General features: G+C 39.3%; 1 protein-coding gene across 1 annotated transcript; it reads right to left on the bottom strand.

Moving 5' to 3' along the window:
* Nucleotides 1-1,743: 1,743 nt before the first annotated feature.
* On the bottom strand, nt 1,744-27,187 carry RHOBTB3 (Rho related BTB domain containing 3). The gene is made up of 12 exons (XM_054283745.1): nt 26,855-27,187; nt 26,469-26,685; nt 18,812-19,004; nt 16,864-17,015; nt 15,949-16,060; nt 14,767-15,135; nt 12,413-12,525; nt 10,746-10,857; nt 8,448-8,621; nt 7,090-7,256; nt 5,850-5,946; nt 1,744-3,288 (listed from the first exon to the last, which is right to left on the bottom strand). Coding segments are annotated over exons 1-12 (1,824 nt in total). The 5' UTR covers nt 26,857-27,187; the 3' UTR covers nt 1,744-3,172.
* Nucleotides 27,188-27,335: the final 148 nt, after the last annotated feature.

Here is a 27,335-nt window from a genome sequence, read left to right as displayed (position 1 = left end):
AGAACAACAGCAAAGGTTTTCTGACTATCATGTGGAAAACCTTACTAGTGCAGAAAATATTTTTTTTGTCTCTATAAAGCTTAGTGCTAGTTTGCGACAAGAACACACATATATAGGATAGCAAAAATTAAGTCTAAAACTTAAGCCTAAATATATAATTTAAATGCTATAGGTACTGCCTAGGGACATCCAAATTCACCACTGACCTCTTTCTTTCATTTGAATGCTGCCAGTGCCAGGGGAGTTTGGGAGGCATTGGAACCAGTGAAAGCATTCCCAAAGCATTCTATTTTCCAAAAACCACTTCCTTAAATAACTTTTTTTTCCAATTGGTTCCTGTTTTTTACTTTATACCATAGTATAAGGTGGGGGGTTATATCAAAGGAGTTTTTACTTTATGCCAGACACAGTTTTAAATAAATACCAAATTCAGTATTTCCCTAATTCCTGACTATCTGTGATGGATACAGTCCTAAAGCCTCCACTAAAACCAGCTAAGAATAGCTACTCACAAAGCATCATTATCTACTTTCAGTCATGTTTCCAAATGCTAAAAAAGGTTTAAAAATAGCTCTAAGGTACATACTTTTCTTCAGAAAATCATCTTTCAGAATGAAAGTAAGAATGTCTAGTAAGATTTCTTCTAAGGCTTAAAATTTATCAGATGGTGTATGTCTGCAAGTACAACACATCTGCACCTGATACAGGCAGCGTTATGGGGATACACAGTAAAATGGAAACTTGGTTTATTGTCTGAACAGTAGTAAGCATTAATCTCTGAATCTCTGAATAAATACTAAATATTTTATACTGCCTAACTTGTCTGTATAAAACCTGTGGCTATCACTTGTCTAAAATGCATAATAGCAAAATATTTCTCTGGTTTGGATATAAAGTGTTTATATTTCCACTAAGCCTCTTTTTAAATACCTATAAAACATTTACAGATATTAAACCCAGTACTTTCTTATGTGTTATCTACACACAAATCATTGGCAACAGATTAATTCCTAGTGAAAAAACTGGGAAAGCTTTCAAAATATTAAAAATGCAGGACTACATGAAGCTTAGATTAACATTCACAGAGCTTTTGTGTCACTTTTGCACAGGTTGTCAGTATACAGCATTTAATCCCTACTTTGGATAATTGAGCTGACTTCTGGTAGAAGCACCCAAGGATGCTATCAGACATCTAGACAAGCTGTAGTTTAACTGTATGCACAAATTTTTTCATTACTTTAGGCTTCAAAGAACTTACAGTTTTATTAATATCTATCCAGTAATTTTATTTTTGCTTAAATTTGTAATAACTATATAACTATAAAAACTACTTTTTCAGGTGTAAGTTCCATACATATTACTTTCCTACTAATTTTTTGTTAATAATTTCAGTTTTCTTTCATGATCCTGAAAAAGCATTATCATTTTCTAGATTTTAGGCTCCCTATATGCAAAATGTATATAAGTTTATTCATCTTTTAAATAACTTTAGGATGTGCAGATGCAGGGGTTTTTTTTTAAAAAAAAATCATTCTTGCCTAAAAGGAGCCTTGGAATTTTGAGTCTGCAGCAGCTAGCTGAGTCATAAACTCTTTTTTATTTTGTGTGTATACAAAAATAGGGAAGGAAACACCCTCTCAAGTTCTGCAAAGTATCACCAAAAAAAATCTCTATGACTCTAGAATGGAATTTGAAAAGAACAACTTATCTAGAGAATGGTATTGAAAAATATAGCAATTCTTATACCTTAAAAAAAAAAAAAAATCAGCTCCAGTAATTTGTTTTTACACCTTCTCATAGATGTAGTTTCGAGATACATTTGATGTGGTAGAAATGCCACAGTCTCAGGCTACGTACCACATTACAAAGGCAGATGAAAAGCCAGAATTGAAAGTACAAGAATGATAATGAGGTGTTTAGTTCCTTGATTAGATTTTGCTTCTAGAAAAACACCCGTGCTCAGGAAAAGGCTCAGTTAATTTTGGCATTAGCACATGTATATACAAGTCAGCATCATGACAAGTTGTTTTGGTCAAGAAAATGATAAATGGCATCTGCAAGGATCATGCCAGTCATAATATTCTGGGTTTTTCTCTTGTGTCAGAAAGGATCCACAGCTAGGTTTGTCTCACACGGTGTAGCTTACGAGGACATGATGATAACTAAACTTGAACTGAGTCCCTACTGGGGAGGTTTGAGCTCCAAGTCCCACCACAAAAGCCAACATCCCAAATCTGTGAGGGTCGCCTCCGTCATGGCCAGCACATCTAACATTTATTGTGGTGACTGTGATTACTAGACACACTTTTCCCAAAAAAGCCACTTCTAGTAGTGAGTTTTTCTGCTCAAACCCCAAGAAAGGCTGTTGACCCCTCTGCCTTTCTTCCCTGTCCATCAGTACCATACAGATATGCTCTGAGCATACATAGTTTTCCCTCTCTTTATTCCTCATGGGGAAAAATACAATATGGACACACTAACAAAGGTGTTCTGCAGATTGTGAAAGCAGGTTTTCTTCTCCTACCTACTGGCAGGAAAAATTATGTCATTCTTTAGATATTTGGAGGCACTAGAGAAAACCGTGATGCATAGGCATTCCTCTGGAATTAAAATATGTATTCATAGGGTTGTAACAGAACTACATGCTTTCTCTGGAGTAATAAATTAACAGTAACTACAATGCTTCTTAAGCCTACCCATTATATTGTGAACCAACAAATGCTGCAGAAAAGTTTTGCATCCTGAAGTATATGAAGAACTTATGACCTGGCTTTTCAGCTTCCCTGCACTGCTACTGTACTCCTATGCTTCTATGACACACAGATTTACAAAACCAGTCAGATTCAGTTTAGCAGCCACAAATAACCATGAAAAACAATAAAATAAACAAAAAGGAAATTAGAAAGGGGAGCAGATGCCAGTCACGGCACTGTCCTGTAATACATTTAATCCCCATGAATATGAAGCCATTGTGCTTAAAATTAATCTTCAACATACATTTCTCAATGCTTCAAGGTAAAAATTAGAGTGATTTGTTAGCAAAACAAAGAATGTCTGTAATTTCCAGAGGAGGTGAGCATCAGGTTTCACTCTTGACATGGTTTTTTTGTTCGGTATAATCCCCAATCTGAAATTTTGCAGTTGAAATGTACTTTGTATGCACTCAGTCTCTTTACATTACTGTGCAGTGGCATTTCTGAGAGTGGATATAGTTCCTGTAATCAGCAAGCTGCTTCAGGTACAAGTTTGAAGGCCATCGGTGCATCTCTACAAAATTGCGCTCTTCCACTAGAAAAAGAAATAAAGGAATTAAATGTAATATATAGACACAGAGCACATATGCACAGGCTATAAAAAGTATTTTAAAATAGATAAAAAAACCATTAAAGATATAAATACAACTACAAAAGTAAAGGTGAGTGCTACCTGTTTTGCTTTGAGCTCTACTATGGCACAGAGGTAAGAGTTATCACACAATGTTTCCTTATTTTTAAGTTAGTAATAAAAAAGTTTTTTTGAAAAAATGAATACAATACTTATTAAGGATAGCAGAGAGATATTCCTAAAGATGAGTATACTTTATTCTTAGAGAACAGTCATATGTAGTATGCAAGGATTTTTTTTTATACTGCAGAACTATAAAGCAGGGTATATCAATTCCTGTGCAGGTAGTTTGTCTCAAGATCAGCACAGAAAGCAAGGTGAGGAGTGCAGCTAAGAATCCAGCAAGACATTAATCTCTTATTGCATACAGTTTTTAATCACTGACATAGTCATATAAGAGTCTTTTACCCCTATTATGTAGATTACTCTTCTCTGCATTTGCAGAAAGATGCATTTTCATCCCCCTAACCCCAGATATTCCAGAGTCAGCTTGCATCCATTGATCCTTGAGGGCCTCAGATGAAGACAGAGAGTTTACAGCTGGGAGAGCCTGAGGGCAGGCAAACTGCACTCACCTGGGTACAAGGCAGGGCTGCAATCCTCAGGGGAGTATCCTGCTAATCAAATCTGATTTCCTCTATGGCAAGGTAACCCACCTAACCGATCAAGGGAAGCAGTTGATGTAAGGTTTTTGCAGGTCAGTAAAACTTTTGGTACTGTTTCTCACGAAAACTGGATCTTTCTTGACAAAATGTCCAGTCCACAGCTGGATAAACACATCATGTGAAGGGTGAGCAGCTGGCTCACAGGTCAGGCACAAAGGGTTACAGTGACTGGTGGGACATCAGACTGGGGACCTGTCACTAGTGGGGTTCCAAAGGCCTCCATCCTTGGCCCTGTGCTCTCCAACATCTTCATAAGTGCCCCAGATGGAAGACTTATAGAAAGGACACTGACTATGTTTGCAGATGCTACAAATCTGGGAGGAGCTGCTGACTTCCTCAAAGGCAGGGAGGCCCTTTGGAGAGGCCTCAGTGAGTTAGAAGACTGGGTGATCACCAACCATAGGAAGTTCAAAAAGGGAAAGTGCGGGACTCTGCACCTGGGATGGGGCAACCCTGGATGTATGGACAGACTGAGGAATGAGATGTTGGAGAGCAGTGCCCTGGAAAGGGATCTGGGGGTCCTGGTCGATGACGAGTCAGCAGTGTCCTGGCAGCCAGGAGGGACATTCCTGTCCTGGGGGGCACCAGGCCCAGCATGGCCAGCCAGGCAAGGGAGGGGATTGTCTTGTTCTGCTGCCCACTGGGATGGCACCGCCTCAAGTCTGTGGCAGATTGGGGCACTACAGTGTAAGAATGACATTAAAACGATTAGAGAGTGTCCAAAGGAGGGCAGCAAAGGGCCTTGAGTGGAAGCTGTGTGAGGAGCGTCTGAGGGCACTTGGTCTGTTCACCCTGGAGGTGTCTGAGGGGAGACCTCAGTGGGGTCTGCTACTTCCTTGTGAGGGGAAGAAGACGGGGCAGACGGGAAAAAGAGGGGCAGACACTCCAAGGGTATGGCCTGAAGTTTTGTTCAGACCTCCTTGGGGAGGTTTAGGCTGGATTAGGTAAAGGTTCTTCCTCCAGTGTGTATTTCAGCATTGGCACAGGCTCCCCAGGGCAGTGGTCACAGCACCAGCCTGACAGAGTTCATGAAGCTTTTGGGCAATGCTCCATGGTGTGACTCTTGGGGATGGCGTTGTGCAGACCCAGGAGTTGCACTCAGTCAACCTTGTGTGTTATTCCAACTCAGCTAACTCTGCATTTCTGTGAAGGTCTCAGGTCTTGGAAAGCCCTGGGAGAGCTGCTGCCTGCTGCTGTGTTGCTGCCCTGAACCTCGAGATGATGAGGTGCCACAGGTCAAAGAGATGCACCCCTCATCAGGGTGAATGAAAATCACATAGGCAATGAGCAAAACATTCTAGTTACACTACCAGAAACAAATACAAATGCTTGGAAAAATAAATATCAGGTCCCTGGAAGAAGGTGGATTTATTTACTTGAATGGGCCATAATTTTTTTATTTTATAAGATCTGCTGGAGCATACTATAAAAATCCTACTTTCTTAAAGGAAGACCCTTTAAAAACCAGCACTTGAAGAAGTATCAAAAATGACCCATTACCTTGATTTAAATTAGCATGATAATATGAAGGGGTTGACATACAATGACCAAACTGGTCCAGCAAATTCAGTTATGGATAGGAACCTGGCCATCCCAACAGGACCCATAAAAATGGTGATGCAATGCTGGCTGTGTCATGCTGTGTGCTGATCGCACGCCAGGGTGGTGAAACATCCTGCTGGAATATCCTAAAGAAACCCTAATTATTTTCTCATGCAAAATTGGTATTATCCAGAACATCACTTTTTATCTCAGCAAAACATAAAAACATTTGTATTTTCAAAATGAACAGAAAAATACCTGAAAGTTCTTCAAATTCAGGCTTTTGACTGAAGATGAGGTAGTTAGTGGCAATAAAATGAAGAAGCCAAGTTGAAAGGCAATCAGAATTGTGAAACTGTGGGAAAAAAGAAGACAAAAAACCTCTTAATGCTATCATGTCTAAAATATAACCACATCTCACATGTCAAAATATTTCTGGTTTCCATTGTGAAGCAATTTACTAAATAAAGATTTGACTATAGAAGATAATGAAAGAAAAGTAATTTAATGGAAATACATAAACAGGTGAACACCCAAGAACAAATCAACAAAGTCCCTCTCCCAGGGGTAGAAAAAAAACCCTGAGGTATCATGAATCTTGGAAATTTTGTCATCTGCACAGAGACAGAACTTCACAGGAAGGAGGGAAGGAATGTGTCATGTTGGTTCTGTGGTCTCCTCTTCCTGCACTAAATCCTTTTGATTAAGGCAATATCCTTCAATCTAGTTTTTACTTTCCTCTTCTGTTTTCCAAACCTGTCTTTATTGTCTCTCTTTTTTAAGCATCTAATATTTTCTTTTCCTTCTTCTATGCATTTCTCTCAATATTCTATGCAGTTGGAACTCCTTTGTCACCTACATACCACATAATTTTCTTTTTTGTCTAAAGGAGGAGTGAGTGCATCTTTACTTGCCTAAAACCCATCTTTCCTGGAGGAAGCTGTAATTAAACTGAATTACTGCAGTGTGTCCATGATAAAAGGAATTCTACAGATAAGGGTGTGACTAGAGGGTCTGGAGCCTAAATCTTAAGGGGAGCAGCTGAAGGAGGTGGGGTTTTTATCCTGGAACAAAAAGAGGCTCTAGGAGACCTTATCACTCTCTACAACTCCCTGAAAGGAAGCTGTGGACAGCTGGGGGGTCAGTCTCTGCTCCCAGATAAAAAGTGACAGGACAAGAGGAAATAGCCTCAGGTTGTGCCAGGAGGTTTAGGTTGAATAGCAGGAAAGCTTTCTTCATGGTGAAGGTTGTCAAGCTCTGGAGCAGGCTTGGGTACAGTGGTAGAGGCAATTCTGTGATTCGGTAACTGCATAATCAGCAATTAAAGGCTGAAGGATTTCTTCTGGCCACCCTTGTGTCACCAGTTATCCTAATAAACAGATTTTATACCAACGCGTTTCCTTGGGAACAGAAATTGCTCTTAATATTTTTAAAAATTTTAAAACAACTTATAACAGTCAACATACATATTCTCATTTGATATATACACAGTAAGTACCTTAGCTTTCTTGAGCAAGCTAACAATACTGAGGCTTGTGGAAGCCAGTTCCCTGCTAGGCATGCTCTGGAGCTGCGTGATGATGTAAAGTTCACAAATATGCTGGAGTCTCATTACTTGGTACATCTCTGCACAGATCAGCAGAGACATCGCCTGGAGAATACTGGCTGAAAAACAAGAAGACACAAGTTACATGTATTTTACCTTTCTGACAATATGATCAAAGCTACTTTTCGCCAAGTTGAATTTTAAATACCTAACAACAAACACAAAATCAGACTCCTGTGATCACCTTGTTTTATTTTTTTCATTATTATAAATTTTTTTTTTGCTGTATCACCTTATTTTTCCAGATAAGCTATTCAATTAAGAAGAAAAAATGTGTTTACAACTTTTTGACAGATAGGTGTAAAGAATTGCTGTCAATATTGTGGATCTTGAAAATGATGAGTCAAGTGCTGCTGATTTATTTAGAGTAACTGAGAAGGAATAAGTGGATTTAGCTAAGTTCTCTTTCAGAAAAGCACTTTTATGATACAAGAAAATATAGCCAGAAGTCCAAAGACAAAAAAAAGAACAATTTTTTTTTTTTAAATATAGCACAGTAGCACAGTAGTTGCATTTTTAAACTGATAAACAAGGAAATGTTAGGTGGAGTGAAAAGAGAAACATGGAATATCTAAGAATAAGGTAGAATAAGAATTTCAAAATAAAACAAAAGCAAAAATACGTATCACAATATCATTTATTCATTATACCATGGAAAAATAAGCAAAATTTAAATAATGTTTTAGATTTAGTATTCAGATTTTCTTCTCATAAGAAAGATAAAAATTGAGATGTAAAGAATATTTTAGCTCAATTTTTCTTGCCAAACACTCCTGTTGGCATATTTTTCTGGGTAGACATACACATAAAATAACCATGTGTATAAATAAGATATTCCTGCAATTTAGCCTTGTTTACAATACACTCAGCTATATGTGTGTTCAAGAAATGACAACTTTTAAATTTAACACAGAATCCAGACTAGAAAGCAGTATTACTATAACGTAAAAAAAAAAAAAATACAAATATTATAATGGATCAGAAATGAAATTGAAACTTCTTTGAGTCTTGTTATGTGAGCACAAAGCAAATAAATAATGTTATTAGAAATATTTTTTCTATTTTACTTGTATAGTACGGATTTCTTTTTTTATTGCACAATACAAAAACATTACCTTTCTCGAGACATTGCACATTCAAATATTGGCATTTTTCAATCAAGTAGGCGCTGCTACATTACTCTCTACCCATGCCCTGCTGTGGAAAAATGAATTACAGATATAGAACTGTATTTTACAGTATTTCCTTACCTGGACAGCAGGAGTCAGTGTAAAGGTACTCTAGGAAGGACAGGAAAGTGTCTTTGGAAACGCCATACACTGGAACTTGAATGCTATTTGCTTCTAGATAATTACCATTAAACATTGCTGCCATAACCTCACAGCGAGCCACCAGAACTGCCCTGTGGGCTGGAACAGTTGCACCTGCAGGATGCAAGACAAAAATCAATATACAATGATTTTATACAACACAGAAATATCTTCATTTTAAAGTTCATGTCTTTTTAGGAGGTCTTCACCCCACTGAACATGATTAAAGTGTTGAAAGTTGACAATGACTAACAACACACTCACTGCATACTAGTTAGGATGAATAATGAATAGTAAAATAAAACAAAATCAACAGCAAAGAATTATTTAAGTCAAAATGCAATAGACTAAACCAACTGAGAATAGACCAAATAGAATAAATCTGTTCACACAAACTGAACCCATTTCATAAATATGCCATATTATGAAGTGTTATGCAAATGGTTAATTGTTGGATTTGATGATCTTAGGGGTCTTTTCCAACCTGAATGATTCTATGAAGAGTCATTTATGTGCACCAGTAACCCTGCTGGCAAGTGATGTTTGTATAGAATGACCAAAGAAAGCAGAGAAACGCAAATTTTTCCAGATGAAATTCCATTAACTCCACTAAGTATAAATTTAACTAGATTAAATACTGTGACTAAGTGAATTTCCTGAGTGGTTGTCTTTTGAAAAAACCACTGATGATTTCTTCCCATAAATTCATTAATTTTCTATTATTTACAAGTGAACCCTTTGCTTTCCTACAGTCTTTGAAAGAGGTGGAGAGGCCAAAAGCCCAGGATGGCAGAGGCCTTTTGCGCTGCAGAGTCCAGCTGGACTGAGCAGTCCAGCTCAGTATGCAACAAGTGCCAAGCAAGTGCCAGTCAGGACAGCAACCAAACCCAAAATGAGCATTTAGAGTTGGATGTAAATGTTTTAATCAAAATTATAATAAACAGATCAACTCACATGCAATATAATGCATATACTTACAAAGAAGTTATTGTTTTAATTATGTCTTTAATCACAACATTGGTACCTGAGTAATTTTTTGAACCCTTCTGGCATTTTTTGTCTTTTGTTCTGTTTCTACCTCCTGTACTTCCACTTTCAAAATGTCTAAGCTGCATGCTATATGTCCTATATGTGCTTGTGAATGGACACTCATCTACTAATTAAGATGTTCAGTCACATTCTGTCTCTCTACACAGACACAATGGGCTCCAGTTTTTCCTGGCTTCCATACTTCTGTAAGCTAGAAAACTCAAAGCAATGCTAAGTATCCAAGAAATTGCTCAAAATCTTACAAATTTGTTTGTCTGGTTAAGATTAGGGCCTTCAATTTCTCTTAGTAGTAATATAATTTTGATACAATTGCTCTGATTGATGAATTTGAGAAAAGAATTTAGAAGATGTATCAATTATTAGGAAAAACTGTTAACATTTTTTAGTGGATAAGCATGCTTTTTAAAAATACTCGTCAACCCAGATATTTGGGGTTTATTTCTGTAAAATATATAGTGTTGTGTGGGAATCTATAAAATTAGAGGGTTTTGGGAAAGCTGCAAAAGTCTGCAAAAGGAGTCAGGTTCCCGCAAAGACTCTCAGGAGTGGGACACTGAGGTGAATTGTTCATGTCATTGAGGTCAAAATCAGTATTTTCCTCTCCTTTACAACGATATTTTTGTGCAATCTTTTCTGTGTGTTAAACAGAACATCTAGAAAGAGTCTCCTTGACCTGTGCTTATATTTGATGAGCTAATGCTTCATATCTGTCCCTGAAATATACACCTGAAAATAATTATCTAATTCTAGAAGGCCATTTCTGCATGAAGGGTGAGTATGGACAGACTAAGAAATGGTGTTAGCTTTTAAAAACCATCTCATTCTTATTCTTACAAAAGCATGCAACACATTTCTCACACTGCATCATTCGTTGCAACAATGAACATATTTAATTTCCAGACAAAACATTGAATCCTGACACTGCAGCACATTTGGAGTAAACCAAAATAGAATAAAAAAATAATGTCAATCAGGGAGGCACAGTGTGCCGTGACAGGGAGAGGGAATTCTCATAGGCTCAGCCCAGATGAACCTTGCCCGCCATCCACAGGGACAAGATTTCCCTGCTTTCCACAGTGACAGTAAAGCACTCATAATTCCTTAGTTTTGATGCCACGGTCACCTCCATGTCCCGCATTCTTGAAGAGGGGAAAAAGGGTAAAGGATGGATGCCAAGTGGTACTGTACCTTGTATTTTGAAGATTACATCAGCCAGCACAGGCGTGTTAAAGAATAGCCTGAGAGAAGTATTATACAGCCGTTTTATCTGGTGAGACTTGCAGTCCTTTACAGTGTTTAGCTGAAAAATAAATTGGTAATTAAACATTGTCATGTGTGGCTGCCCACAAAACTAAATATTATGGGACGTAATTTTTATGGGAAAATAAACAAGAGCTTCTGGCATGTGCATTCCTCTGCAATCACCTTTTACTTTCTAATTTCCTATTCCCTGCTGTGCAGCAGCCCTGAGGGGTCTCTTGTCCCTCACAGTCACACCAAATTTTGCTATTCTTGACCTCCTCCATCCAGCCCCTACAGGCAGGTTGGGCTTCACCGGTTTTCTGGAGTCCCAACCTTTGCAGACTTTGCCTGTGCAGACCCAATGCTGCAGCAGAACGGGGTTTGAGGGCTCTGGGGGGAGCCAGGATGGGACACACATCCACCCCGCAGCGTCATGCTCTGTACAAAGGCAAGGCAGCTGAAAGTTTGGTGATTATATTGCCCTGGAATCACCTCCACAGAGGCAGGGGGAGCTCACAGCCTGGAGCACAGACTCCTCTTACAATAACCTGGTAGTGTCAAGGCCCTCCAAAACCCAGTACTGCCAGTTAGTTTTCAGTTTTGGATTTCTTACCTTAAAAGTGTAATCTAAAGCTGACAAAAGGAACTGCATTAAAATTGTGTTGCTAGATTCTGACAAGTGAAATTCAGTTGAGGTTGAATTTATGGTTAAAATGTTAAATCTATAAAATTTTTAGTTTTACTAAGACAAATCACAATTCCTTCTTTTTGACTTAAAAAAAATGCTTGAATGAAAAATAAGAGTACCCTGAAAGCATAAAAAAAGAATAAAAGAAACTACAACAGCTCAGTCTTGCTTTCTTGAAAGTCTTCAGGCTCTCCAAGGCCAAACCTATAAATGTTTTAGCTGGGCACTAAGGGCTGCTAAGCCTAAAACAAAGCAGTCATAAGCTGAAAACAGTTCAGTGACCTTTTGATGTCTATATTGTATTATTCCTAGAGAATCTGAGAGGTTTTCCTTTCTAAATCAACAGAAATCATCAGAGCAAGTTCTGTATTATCAGGGAACGTATATGCTCCAAGAAAAAATGTCTGTAAAAACTAATTCTATATTAAAACTAATCCTGCATGGTGACTTTTTATTAACTTAATAATATTTTACAATTTTTGTGTGGTCTTCTACTGACTTAAATATATTGAGTTACAGACAGCTTTCCACAACACAGCATTTATATGAGAAACCACCCCTCTCTGGATCTACTGCAGAAGCCCAACTTTTGGCTTATGTTCAGGAGCAAATCTTTCCTGGGCAGCCTCTATTACATGGGAATTAGCAACACATAATCATATTGGCAGACAATGTTCAAAGCTGTGAATACGAGTAATCCCTTTAGAATACCTGCTTGTTTGGTTTTTACGAATTACATTAATTCTGCATGTTACATCAGGATCTCTGTGTATGTGCCTGCAAACTACTCACTGAAAGCATGAAAAAGTACAGGCTCTTTAATCCAAAGTGACTTTAAAACAAAGACTGACAAGAAAACCTTGTCTACAAAACAATTTCTCAAAAATTTAAGTAACTTATAGTGACCCAAAGGAGTTAGATGTACCTTTCCTGGAGTTTTCAGGATGCATTTAACTTTCTCAAGCACATATTCTGTTTTATCTGGATCCTTCAGCTTCTTTCTTATGTCCTCTTCTAATCGTTCCCACTGGAAAGCACCTACCACAAAACCAGGGGGAGACAGATTATTAATCAGCAAGGCACAGGCCTCAGCAGGTGGAGAAAAGATGGCATCACTGCCAAACACATCCTGCAGAAATGGTAGGGGGCTTGCACATAAATCAGCCTGATCTTTGCTTTTAGGAAGGGCAGAATGCAATTTTTGCACACTAAATTTCTATGGTACTTTTTATAGTGTAACCAAGTACCAAGTACTAGAGCATCTCACTTGCTTTCACATTCAATCTATTCATTCCTCCCAGTTCAGTCACTACAAATTGCAGGTAGTTCAATAGAGATTCAGAAAAAAAAATCCTTCATGTTTCAACATTTGTAGAAATTTTTTAGCTTCTGCTCATGCTGCTAGCTGCATTGTTCTGTAGGGGTCGGAACCAGAAAAATTTAATGCACAGCTACATTATTAGTCCTCACAGCTAAAATCAGCACAAAGTTTGCAGTAGAATTTCTGTTATTCTTGTTTTCGCAGTCAAAGCCATGACATTCCCTGAGGTGTATCAATAGCTTTCTTGGAAAAATGAAGAGAGTGAAAACAAAGATAGTTTATCTTCATGCACTTTGCTGGAGTAAGTCTCAGAGGCAAAGTGGGGTTTTGTGCTAACTTTCAGTTCTAACCCAGGACAAGAATGAGACAGAAATAGATCGAGCTCAGTAACAAGCCCAACTCAGCACAGCTGATGCTATCAAGAGGCTCAACCAGCATCTACAGCACACAGCATCCTCAGCTCAATTATCTCCCATCTGTACCACACTGGTTAAGGGTTTATAACCTCATGGGCATCATGTCACAGCCCTGAAAATCTGAAAACTCATTATTTGTTCTCTTCTCAGCCTCTACCTCAAGCGCCTCCACCTCTCAGAGGCACCAAAACATAAAGCAGAGCTCTGCCTGCAACTGCAAAGTTTCACAGCTCCTTGGCTGACATGAAGGAAAGTAAAAAAGGAAAATTAGTGCACACAAGGCACTAAACCCAAGCTGTAGATGGTAACAGATGAAGATGTTTACAAAGATATTTAGACTGGAGGAAAGGAGGCTCAGGGGTGAACTTGTTGCTCTCTTCAACTGCCTGGAAGGAGGTTGTAGCCAGGCTGGGGACAGCCTCTTTTCCCATGTAATAAGTGACAGAACAAGGGGAAACAGCCTCCAGTTGCACCAGGGGAGCTTTGGATTCAGTATCAGGAAGATTTCTTCACCTCAGGGGTTGTCAAGCACTGGAACAAGGTGACCAAGGCAGTGGTAGGGTCACCATCCCTGGAGGCACTTCAAAGATGTGGCACCTGGGGACACGGTTTAAGTGATGGGCTTGGCAGTGATGGATTAGTGGTTGCACTTGATAATCTTAAAGGTCTTTTCCAACCCAAATTATTAAATTATTCTTTGAATTAAAAATACTGTATTTATCCATTACCTGCTGAAAATCTGTTTTTTATCCCCTATTCTTGGCTCAAATAAATAAGAACAAAAAAAATAATCTACTCATGGATTTTTTTTTTCAGTGAAAAGCTTCATCTATTCTTTATGTTTGTTACTATTTTGGAAAAAAGTGTCTTTGATGTAAAAACTCCAACTGAAAGCTGAAAGATTGTCTGACAGGTTGAAAAATATTTTACAAAGAACAAACAGGCATTAGCTACTTCCAGAAAAAATCCCAAATCTTTCTGCTGAGTAATTCTAAGCAACATCTGAAAAGTTAAAAAAATATCTGTGCCATTTTGATAGCTGGCATTAGGTAGGTGAGGTCACAGACTGTACCAACTGGAAGCAGAACTCATGCAACACATCAGAGGTCTCCACAGTCCAGCCACTTTTCACTGTTTTCTCTTCAGATGCACCATACTCAGAATAAAAATTACTTGAGCTTCCTTAAGCAACTCTGCGCTCTTGCCCTTGTGTTTAGAACATGCAACCATTTACAATATTTTAAAAGCCTAGGATCTGAAACTGACTCAAACTCCAAATTTGTTTTGACAAAATTTTGAATGTTATTGATGTTAGCCTATGGACTAATTTAATTTAGGCCCATTAAATCTGGAATGACAAGTAACTTAATTTTTGTTATAGGTGGTGGTGTTTTCATTGTGCATGGTAATCACAAGGGATAAAATGTGGAAACAAGGTGAGATATCATCTAGCAACAGCAAAGCCGCGTTCCTTAGGGCGATGCACACATTCCTTCATGAGACAATAGGAAACAAGTTGCCAGATCTGTTCCCAGCAGGTACCTGAATAAATGAAGTGGAGGATGTCTGGGAGACAAGAGCAGAAGACAGAGTCCTTCACCACCACCCTGACTGGTGGGACACAGGGTGGGACACCCCGGGGCGAGGAGGGCAAGGGATCCCCGGCCTGCACCGCGAAGAGGCTCTGAGCCAGCTGCGCCACGGAGGCGTCGTGCGCGTCGCATGGGCTCTTCACCCCGAACAGCAGCATGAAGAGGTGGCTCACAGAGCACAGGATGATCTTGTGAGCCTCCACCACCGTGCTGAGGTCCTCAGGGTAGAAGGCCACATCTGCACACTGGCAGCAGCAGAGCAGGTTGTGCAGGTCTGCGTTGTAGTGCGAGGCTTCGCCCTTTAGGATCGGCATCTTTTCTGCAAAAGAAGTCAGGCTGTAAAACCTAAGTTTACAACCTTAGCAAGTGCTAACCACAGGACAACTGACCTTATCAGGTCAGTTTAATTCTAAAAGAGATATTCAATAAGAATATTTCTTATATGCTGTTTGAATATCTTGAGTAAAATACTCAAGATATTCAAATACTTAATACAGTAAGTAAGTTAAGAAACACTTAGTTTAATAGTAAGTGTCTGTCCTTTCACGAACCCTCTATAGAAAGTTACACTATAAAGAAACTTCGACTGTGTACTCCAAATCTAAGAGGTCTGAGCAAATTTTTAGAACATGGAAGAAGAGACAACTACATGTTTATAGGTAACTACTTGTCAGTAATTCTTTCACTGAGCAAATGCATCAGATGCTCAGAAATCTCATACATGCGCATACTTCTCTCCCTTGCTTCATCTGCAGCAAACAAAAACACTATCTGATTACGCTGTAGAGTAATAATTCATGCTCTAACAACTTTCTTTTTTTGTCTGTCTGCTAAGACTTTATGTAAAGCTTTTATCAATTCATGTTTTAGTATGTCCACCAGAAAACCATTCCTACTAGTTATACCTAAATTAAACTGGAAATCCATTGCATTGTTATATATTGCCATACAATTCTCCCCAAGTAAATTAAACTATCATTAAGAGGTGATGCAACATAACCAGAACAGCTGATAATAGATGACACAGCTCATAGTAACAATTGTTACTAAAAAATGAAGTAAAAGATACTGATTGTGCAAAGAAAGTGACACACATCAGGAATTATACTAGAGACCAGATATCATTGAGCACCTGGCTGTTCAAGCTGAGGTGGTTGGACTCGACGGCACTTCTGTGTCTTTTTCCTTTTCTTCATTTTTTCAGATGACTTCTGATTCAAACTTTGGATCATAAAATATTCAAGCTAAGACAAGAAATATTTTTTTAAAAAAACTTGTTATTTAATAACAACCTATACATCAAATTAGGGGTATAACAGGCTCTGTATGCAGGGCTAAAGCTGCTGACACTATTACCAGTCATCCAGGAGAGTACCAAAACTCATTTCTGAGAAGCTACCATATTTAGATAGAACTAGCACAATTTACAAGACTATTTATTCAAATGATTGTGGTTAATTCTTATGTATTTAATCTTCCTAGAACAGAGAGACACAAAGATATTCAATTTACCGACCTCTTAAGATGCTAATTCTATCTTGGGGAGTGGCCTCATTTGGCTGGATGTTAGCCAGCAAGATAAAAGGACAAGAATACAAGAGGAAAACTTACTGCAATGCGACAAATAGCTTTCCTAAATCTTCCTACTTAAAACCAGAGCAGCCTTGGTACTATTAATTCAGATAGCACCATAGACTCACAGAATCCTAGAGTGGTTTGGCTTGGAAAGTGCCTTGAAGACCATTGAGTTCTTCCAATGGAGACACTTTCCACAGATCAGACTGCTCCAAGCCCCTTCCAACCCAGCCAAGAACACTGCCAAGGATGGGGCACTCACAGCCCCCTGGACCATTCTGTCCCACTGTCTGACCTCCCTCACTGGGAGGAATTTCTTTCTAATATTTAACTTGAATTTTGCCTTGGTGGGAACTCAACACTTGGTGGAAGGGCCCATGGTGTGCCTCCCCTGGCTCTCTGAAGCCCTCACATCTGCCAAGCACCTCATGCATGTTCCACCCTGCTTCCAAAGCTGCAGATTCTCACTCACCACTCCTCCAAAGTATTTCTGGATGTAGAAGTCATTAAGGGTGTGCAGTTCAAGGTAAGTGGCTCCGAGTTCCTTTGCAAGCTGGACTCCTTCAGAGGTTGTGACACAGCTCCTCCTGTCTGAAGTGCACAGGGGACAGGTGCAAGGCACTCCTGGGGTAAAAAGTCATGGAAAATAACCATTTTGGCCAAATAATGCAGAATTCTTAGATTCCTAAAAAACTGTAATGATATCTTACTTATAGGAGAACAAAGAGGGAAATGAAAACATAGGAATTTTATAGTAAGAAATCTGTATTGACAGAAAAAAATCCAACTTCATATAAATCAATTCAAAACACTACTCACCCTACAAACCTCTGTATACATTACATTAGTATTACTTTATTGATTTTGTTAAGTTGGAAGATTTCAGCCAGACTTATGGATGCCAGATTTGGCTTTGGCTCAATAGTTTTGCATGCCCAGGTCTTGTACTAGCCTGCAGGTGTTATCATTCTTGAATATCACCCTTAAACCTGTTGAATTCTTGCGGCCTGTCCATGCAGGAAGCACACACAGCAGTGAAAGAAGAAAATTTCCACTCCAGACCAACCTTTAATGGGTTTGTATGTACTGCAGGATCTGATTCATCTACATGTATTTCACATACATTTTTTAAAAACACAAAATAGGTACTTTTAAGATTATGCCATTTAAATGTTAAAAATCTTCCAGCCACATTGGGTCAGCTTTGCTTAATGACAGTAAGAATGTGCCAGCCATGGATGTGCTTTCAAATGTGCTGTGCCCGCTCCCCGCTAATGTCCTCTGCCTAGACCTATGGATAACATAATAAAACAGCTTTTTCTTCGTTTTTTTAATCATTTGTTTTGGCATCAACATTTACCACTACAGAGGATTAAGATCTTAGTAATTTGTATGAGCAAACTGCTGTGTTCACAAATACCTCCTAGAAACAAAAGGGTTCTGTGTGTGCACAGCAGTTTGCTCTGACAGGTCCCCGGGTAAACCCAGAGGTCCAGCCTGGTGTCTCTCATGGCCACATTACTTAGGGAGGAAGAGAGAAAAAAAACTAAGTGGAAAAGAAAAAGTAACCACTAGAGGAGTCACTCAGTTTGGTGATATCCTGGTCTTAAACAAAAAGTGTAAGGAAATACTTGGGGAATACAAACAATTTACCAAAACCTTGCATTTAGAATGGGAGATTTATTACTCCTGTATATATCAGAGCATGAAAGTTCTTGGTCATGATCACTGAATTACTAAATGGAAGAAAATAAATATTTAATTGTTATGCAGCTCTTTAACTGTCCTATATCTGTCACTGAGCTAAAAGGCTTATAAACAGACCTTAGCAACACTGAGCATCCACAGAGGATATACTTCATATGGATTAATATTTCTCTGTACTGTACAAAACAAATGTCTACATATACATTCATCATGTCTCTTACTCATTAAAAGGAGGGACGCTCAGAACCACTTGTTTTAGTAAAGTTAAAGACAAGCCAGGCTTGTGGTTTTCATTCATTGCTTTAGGAAGAAAATCCCAGAGAATTTCAAGGCTTTTCCCAACCACTCTCCAGTGTTTTCAGAATGCTGGATATAATTTTAATCTCATAGACTTGAGATACTTTATACCCAAATGTATGTCACATTATCCAATTTACTAGATTTAATCCTCATGTGTGATGGCTCCACAAGAAGAGTCATTGCAGAGGTCAAAGAAGGATAGGTTGCCTATCATTACTGAGGTTAATTAAGTGCATTGTTCTTGCCAGCACATCAGTCTAGAGAGCCAAAATGCATGTGCATATTACTGTCATCCTGACAGACTAATTGTTTCTGTTAGCAGCTTGGAAAAACAGCCAGCTTCTACTGAAATTACATTATACCCAACTTCCAAATGAGATTTTATCTGTTGTTACAGGAGGCTGGATACATACCGTTTTTTCTTGCCCCAATAGCAGAAATTATTACTGGAACTGAGCAGTGATTTAGTGCTTTTTTCACCATTGGCACATAGCTGTCCTTTAGTTCTTGAAATGAAGTCTTGTCATTGACAGAGTATTTAATCACAATAATATCAGCTCCTCCAATGAGCCTGCAGGAAGTGTACCAGTCACTGTCAAATATATCCTAAAAAGAAAAAAAACACCAATCAAGAATTGACTGACTTAAAGAAAAAGATGAAATATTCTATATTTTTAATGCAAAACTCTACATAATTGTTTTTGTCTGATTAGATCTTATTTGAAGACATGCAACAATGAGCAGACTTCCTGCTTTGTAATTTCCTTGTTTGGAGAGCAAGTTGTTTGTTATAATAAATCATAAATATTTTCCATTAATTCAGGAATTCTGTCAGAAGAATTAAAAATAGGGCTTATCAGGGAATACTCTTTTCAGGAAGAATCTTTGCTGCTTTTATTACTTAACTTTAAAACTGTTTCCTTTAGGAAATAAAAACACCTTCAGTGGTAGATGTTTTCAGCAACACATACAAAAACATTATTAATCACACCATTTTAGAGAAAGGTTACACAGAATTATCCTATGTACCTATGAACTTTTAAATACAAACTTAATAATTCAGTGTGACTTTTGTCCCTAGGGCTTCTACATAGCTTCACCAGGTGTTAATGTTTTCAGGATAAGGACTTAAATCACATACCTAAATTTTCTTTTTCAATTTCACATTCAAATATTCATTGCTCTGTGCTGAGGACTTAACCTCTAAAACTGTTTGATATTCTGTACATTTACAGCTGTGCTGTATCCACATGCAATGTACGGTTATTACTTGTGTATCTGTCATGGAACTGTGATTCCACAATTTCTGCTTCACCTGGAGGTAGCTCATAAATACCAGGGGTCCCTTGGCTTTGAATGTATGCTGAATTGAAAACTCTTGAGAGAAGTCTGGAAGTGGTCCAGAGAACTGAAGAAAACCCCCAATGACCTGAAATACTATCTCCTCTTAGAACAGAGAGGCTTTTTTTTGCCCTTTTTGTACTTAAAGGGGGCTTGTAAGAAAGATAGGGACAAACTTTTTGGCAGGGCCTGTTGGGATAGGACAGGGGACAATGGTTTTAAACTAAAAAAGTGTAGATTCAGGTTGGATATAAGGCAGACATTTTTTTATACAGAAGATGGTGAGGCCCTGGCAGAGTTTGCCCTGAGAATCTGTGGGTGCCCCATCCCCGGCAGTGCTCAGGGCCCAGCTGGATGAGGCTCTGAGCAATCTGGTCTAGAGGAAGGTGTTCCTGTGCCTGGCAGGAAAGAGCTAACAATTCCCAAGCACATGTTTGTGCAGCCTCTCCCCAGCATGGCAGGGGGGGGCTGGAATGAGATGATCTCTAAGGTTCCTTCCTACCCAAATTATTCAGGGATTCTGTGATTCTATGGCAGCCCTGCATAGCATGTGAGGCAAAACTAGAAGAACTTGGGGTATTGAGGGGAAAAAAAGGGAAATTAGCAGTAGTGAAATAAAGACAGTGTTAAAATAGGAATAAATGAGTAGAGAAAAAGTGACAAAAGAGCAGAACTCAAAAGTTTGGTAGTGGGGAGCAATTTGAGTTTTGTAAAGCAAGTACAGAAATAAGAGCATTACAAAGGGGAGTGAAGTACATAAAAGATTAGTAATATCAACAAGTGGCATGGCTTGCATTGTCAACATAATTATTTCTGACCACTTCAAAAGGGTCATTGTTTGAAATCTGGTGAGGTAGCTGCAATGCTCTTAACTACAAGAAGTAGTATGACCTTGATGGAAGTCAAAGTCAGCGCGTATTTGCCTAAAGTGTCAGTTCACATCATTCCCAATTCAGGTCTTGACCTTACAAAGAAATAAGTCAGAAAATAAATTACAGTACACATTCCCATTGATGTCTGTAATAGAAGCTTTTGTTCTGCAATAAGTAAACCAGAATTAGCAATTTATCAGGAATAGCTCTCACATGATTAACCATGTTGACAATAGAGGAGGTCAAGTGCACTGCTCTTGATATTTGTTTTTTTAAGACAACTCAGTTAGAGACTATTAGAAACCAAGGGTAAGGACAGTGTCAATTAGCACTTAATACAATCATTTAGGCCCAGTTAATGATATAACATTTACACATAAATGCACATTTAGCGCCTCTAGAAGTAGGACTACCAGCTACAGTGCTTAGAGACAGCCATCTAGATGGACATTTGGAGAACTTGATCACACAAGCAGGCAAAAACTGAGAATTTTCAAGGGAAAGCTTTAGTACACTTTAATTGATGAAGATCTCAATGGGGAATTTTTAACAGAGCTGCATGCATTTAACACAACAAAGGTTTAAAGGAAAAATACAACACAACCCCAAAAATAACATGGGCTATTTATTTGCTCTGTTCTGTTGGCAGACAGAAAGCACATCTGTTCCTTTGCAATTTCCTTCCAGCTGACCATTTTCAAGATCAGCCCAGATTTGCACCAGCCCATCTCTACAAGATTGGAGACAATGGGTGGTATCATAAGCAAAGAGTAGAGCACAGGTGCACAAATACACTGCAACTGCACAGCTTTAAGCATGAATAATAAAAAATGCTTATGGAAACTTCTTATGGAATTTAATACATGTATTTTTATATTGTTTGTATATTGGTTTTGTGGTATGTTGATATATTGTTTTCCACTCACTCAGGGGTAGAACTGAGGTAAATCTCATGTGCCATGAAAATCCTCCAGAAATATCTCTGACAATGGGTTTTTTGCACAAGACATCCCTAAGACAGAGCATCTAGAGCCTCCTTCATTATTGCTTTTAGGGAAACTTTCATGCAAAAATGACAGGGGGAATGTCATCAGATGATGAACAGCCATTCAGATTCAGGAATAACCTTAATTTCAGGTTCCATGTATGAAATTTTTGTAACAGCTACTCCTCATCATGTTTCCTGCTCCATTTCACAAGTCAGGCATTGGCTAAAGGAAGAAGTATCTGTACAGCTAAGGTCATTTTATTATGACCTTAATAATTATAATTTTAATTATACTTCTGTTGCTGTTCCACTCATGACATACTAGGAAAAATCTTCATTTTTTTCCTTGCATGCCTTCATTCTAAGTGTCTCATAACACATTCTTGCCATTAGTAAATTATACTTCTCAAGACTCAGTGTTGAAAATAAAGCTTTCAGAGGCACTGAAGATATGATTTTCCTACAAAATCACATGATCCCAGAAGACAACAATACCTGCTTTGTTAAAAATGATTAATGAATGCCTTTCTGAAAGGCAGTGAAATTCCTCACACAAGCGCCCTTGCAATGCCCACGCTCTTTCTGCTCATAAGTGTCCCCATGTCAAACCACCCCAGCCCTGGGTCTGAGGCAGCAGCAATGCCAACCACTCTGTGGGGAAAAGGGCGCCTGGACACCCCGTAGGAATGTTCCCCTGGGATTTCCCCAGGATCCAAGAGAACTGCGTTGGGAACACTGGAGAATTATCCCTCTCTATAATCCATTTACAGACCCAGTCTCCACTACCAAAACGTTCTTCACACTGATGTCTTCCACAGAACATACCAGTGCCTTCTCTGATTTTATTTTAAGATTCCTCTGCAGTTTCTTATCAGGTCTACAGCAGGACAAATTTTATGGGTGTACTCTCTATAACTTACTCGTCCCCTGAACTTACTCAGATAAGTAATCTGCAGCACAGAGGGAAGCATCTCCTCCGGAAATCCCCCTAAACATCCCCCTCACAAAACAAAGGAAGCTCATATTGGCCTCTGCCATCCTCTCATAAATGAATTTAATAGTATTTTTTACCAGGATATGATAATTTGTTGCAAATTGCCACTTCAGCCATTCAAACTTAAAAATGAGAAGGGATGACATAATGAAAAATGAAAAGTTACTTACTAGGTGACATTTTTTACTGAAGCAGTAATATGTCTAGATTTCCAAAAATAGTAAATAAAATCTGAACATGGCTTAGATTCCTATACCTTTAGACATGGTAAAGGCTGGCCAGCATAAGGATAAGGATAAAGAGGAAAAAGACAGAGAACTACACTATGGATGACATTGCTGACATAAGAAAACTCACAGTGTTTTAGGGATGACTCCTGTTGGTACAGTAAATAACAAGGAAAAAATATAAAAAGGTTCAGGGAAAGAAATTGTTGAAAGGGAGAACTAGAAAAAAAATTCACAGAGCACCTTCTCAAAATTGTGGTTAATATATTTAAGTTGCAGTTAATATATTTGTGTACTAGTGAGCCCCATGGAGGTCTGCAGCTCTGTGCAAGGCATTGAGCAGACACAGCAGAGCATGCCCCCCTCTTCAAGTATCTAAACCACCACAAGACAATCTCCACAACCCAACTGCTCCATATTCCCCTTTTGTAAACATTTCTGTGCTTGATGATGTCAGTAATTCTCTAGAAGCTCAGCAGTTTTTATACAATAGGAGAAAGATAAAAAAATTCGGGGGCGGGGGTATTGTTTCTCATGGGGAAAATAAACCCAAACAAAGCAAACAAAAGCCACAAAAACAAAACAAACAAACAAAACCAGGTGGGTTTTTGTAGAAAAAGTTAAAAAACGGCAGCAGGACCTCCAGGCCAGGGCAGAAACACTCATATCCTTACGGTATTGCTCCAGGTAAGAGAGGGGAGGACAAGAGTTACTTTAAGTAGGGGACACTACAAAGGACTTGCTATTTTGCCACTTATTTTCCAGCACTACAATTAAGTGAATCAAAACATGAATTACGGCTTTTATACTATGCTAAATTCTGGACTTGAGGAAGATTCACTTAATTAGATATTAAAAATTCTGCCTGCATTTTTTCTGCAGAAGCCTAAATGAATTCAGAGTAAAGTGGAATTGCAAAATACAGGTAGGTCAATAAAATGGCATCTTGGTCCTGAAGACTGTCAAATCTAACACAGATTGTTAATTAAAGCAGTGTTTTCCAAAGCAAGTCTTAAAACTCATCTTGTGAATTTCTCCTTTTGAGTTATTAGCTCCATACAGAGGTTCACCCCTGCAAAATTAGAAAAACTGGGTCATTCTTATTCAATATGCCTTATTATAGAGCAGCTTAAGGCTACATTAGCAACTGATCAGCTATTAAAACCACAGTATTCAGCAGATATGTTAGCACATGTGTTTTCCTTAGTTCTTTATGTCTTCTCTTACCCTAGGTTTGCGTTTTTTGAGAAAACATTTTGAGGCCACATGATTTACAATGATGTCAGTGCTCTGTGCTCCTGTCCCCTGCACATAGCTCTGCCAGAGCAAGCCACAGTGGGACACCCTGAGAGCAGCACACAAAGAGCAACCTGGCCTTGGAAACCCTGACATTTTGCCCCCAAATTTTGAAAAGTGTGGTGTTCCACTGCTGCCTCTACAGCCCTGTGACATTGTAAGGTCCCCAGAGTCAGCATTTCCCTCCTGCACCCTGCAGCTGCCAGGGGAAGGAGAGGTGCTCACAACATGCTCGTTTCCATGTTGGCAAACATGAATTTATCTTTGTTTGCATGTTGGCAAACATGAATTTACCTTTGTGATTTCCCAAAGACACCTGAGCTGCTGACCTTCCTGCAGACTCAAAAGGCTGAGCAGTATCCTGGGCTGACAGACAGGTGCAGCAGCAGACTCAAACTCGAGAAAATTAAACTGCACCACAATCTGCCATGCAAAAGGATCCCCCCACTCTCTGTGGAACTCTACTCAGTGAAACCACATCAACACTGCTTTTCCAGACTCATGGCTGTGGAAGACAGATCAGCTGGGCACCCTTGAGTTTTGAGACTCACAGCTATCAGTGTACTCAGTTGCCAAGTTCATGTCTAGGACTCTCTTGCCTTAATCATTTGGGTTTAATCTAGATGAGGTACAAATCCCAGGTAAATACAAATCTCTCTTGGCCTCAGATATTAGAGGCTGGAATACTGCAAGGCCCACGGCACCATCACCTCTGTGTTTTGGTAAGATGAAACAGGGATCATTTCCATGCAGAATATGGCTTGAGGCAATATTGTCAACATCTTGAATTGTTCTGTGCTGTTTCCCCAGGCTGGCAGAGGAGCAGCTCTGAAGGATCCACTGTGATATAGTGAACCTCAAGCACCCAGGCTGTGGGAAATGGTCCTGTTCTGCCTTGCCCTAGCAAGGACACTGCTTTATGCCCGACACATAATCTCCTGCAGAGTCCAATCCTGATATCTGACGCGTCTTCCACGAAGAGAAACATGCTAATTTGTCCTCAACATTCTCAGTAATATATCTCTTGCCTCCTTTAACTGATAGAGGGAAAAAATGTGAGGACGCAGAAATGCCGTGACTCAGACAACAACAAGCTAACTTTCGAAAGGCAGAAATTAAAAGGTGTCCAGAACTGAACAACCTTGATCTGCAGAAGGCCAAATGCAATTAAAGCAATGTAAAAACACATCAACTCTGTCTCCAATCTATGTCCTTGCTTCCCCTTTTCCAGCTGCCCCCACTCACCTTCCCAACTCCCTTACCCACCCCCCTCCATCCCTTTGAAACAGCCTCCGAAGCCCTACAGACTTCATTTATATTCAGGAGATTTTGCTGCGCTCCGGTGACTACAGCAAACTGCACGTGCAGGTCACATGCAGCTTCAGATTAGAAACAGGATCCCCCAGTCCATCTGAACTGGTGTCAGTAAGCAGCTGGCAAAAAGAAATAAAGAGCAGAAGGACAGCTAAACTGGATTGTTTAGTTTTAAGATTGTTGGCTTCTGATAATTTCATGGAGCTGTCATGGCTCCTGCAGATTCTACAAAAGGTTTCCCTTACAAGAGTACAAAAATCACCCAAAGGATAGAATTATGGAACTGAAACTGATTATTGTTTTAATTTCTAAAAGCTGGTAAGCTGAGGGGTTTTTTTTAAGGCTGCTAAGTAGTCATTAAATATGTTTTAATTTAGATTATCAGTATCATTTCTTACATAATCATTGATCTGCTCACACTCCAAACTAAGTTTTCTCACTTACTAACAAAAGTGCTGGCAACTAGCAACAGTGCCAAAAACTTTGTTATTTACCATCAGATAAAGGTAATAATGTTAAGACATGATTATTCTTTGTAGGAGGAGTAAAATTGTTCCCTTTATTACTATATGAATAATATATAATTCATATAATTTATAATATAAAAACAATCAGATCTTTTAATCTCTTATTTTTCACAGCTGGAAAACTTACTGCCTTTATTTACAGAAAATTTCATTTTATTATTGGCAAATATTTGGAGAGAGAACTTATGGTGCAGTGTTACAAGGCATTCTTGTATACTTCTGGATTGCCTTTCACAAAATTTCCACTGGGCAATACAGTTGAAAAAAACACCTTATTACAGGGAAGGCCAAGCGGAGGTTTGTTTATAAGAACCCTTTTATAGCACCTTTGAGATTTCCCAGCATTTGCCTAGTTACATTTTTAAAGGTTTTTTTTTACTAAATGCAGTAATAAAACTACAAATAAAATCCCACAACAATGAAAACCATTTAAAAATAGATCATTATTTCATTTTACTAAAAGAGCTCAAACTGTTAATTGTAGTTAAAAAGACTGAGATGGATCTCTTACCCAGACGGGACAGTCGTGCACCACCAGTCTGACATTTCCAAATACGCAGGCTTGATATTCAGTAAAAACTGGGCTTCCAACATGACTGGCAGACAAGCTGCCGTCGATCTGGGAAATGAGAGCACTTCTCCCGAGATAGCTCCAGATCAGGCTGGGCTGCTGATTGTCCTCAGAAAAACCATCTCTTTCATTCCCAAAAGCTACAATATTAACCGACCTAAAATAAAAATAATAAAGACGAAGTTGTGTTAACAAAGATGAAGGGCAGGGATAAGGGGAAAGAAAATAAAATCCCCTTAAATCAAAACTAACATATTAATCCCTCTGAATCCTCTTCCCTCCCTAGATTTTAACACCCTCCCGTAATCAACAGGAAAACCACATACATGATCTCAAATCCAACAGCAGGGTGAAAGCAAAGCGGAAAAGAAACTTGGAAAGGCCGCTTGCATTGCAAATCCCCAGCGGGTTTGGCTTGTTATTCCTTCCTCGGCGTCCAGGCTCAGCCTCGCCGCGGTGACCTCGGGGACTCCTGCCGCATTGCCCCGGCTGCGGCCGGGCTGGGAAACTCGGGGCGATGGAGCTGCAGCGGCAGCAACAGCAGCAGCGGCAGCAGCAGGATGGGGATCTGCAGCAGGATTGGGATACGTAGCAGGATCGGGTTCTGCAGCAGGATGTGGACGGGGATCTGCAGCAGGATGGGGATCTGCAGCAGCAGCTGCGGGATGGGCCGCAGCAGCCGGATGAGCGCAGCAGGATCTGCAGCCGCAGCAGCAGGAAGAGCAGCAGCGGGATGAGCAGCAGCAGCAGAATCTGCAGCCGCAGCAGCGGGATCTGCAGCCGCAGCAGGGGGATGAGCAGCAGGAT

This window comes from Melozone crissalis, unplaced genomic scaffold, assembly GCF_028551555.1.
Source record: "Melozone crissalis strain CALT ecotype California unplaced genomic scaffold, PUWL_Pcris_2 ptg000005l_1, whole genome shotgun sequence".
Classification (NCBI taxonomy): Eukaryota; Metazoa; Chordata; class Aves; order Passeriformes; family Passerellidae; genus Melozone; species Melozone crissalis.
Note: the sequence above shows the minus strand (reverse complement) of the source record. Positions and strands in the feature narration are given on the sequence as shown.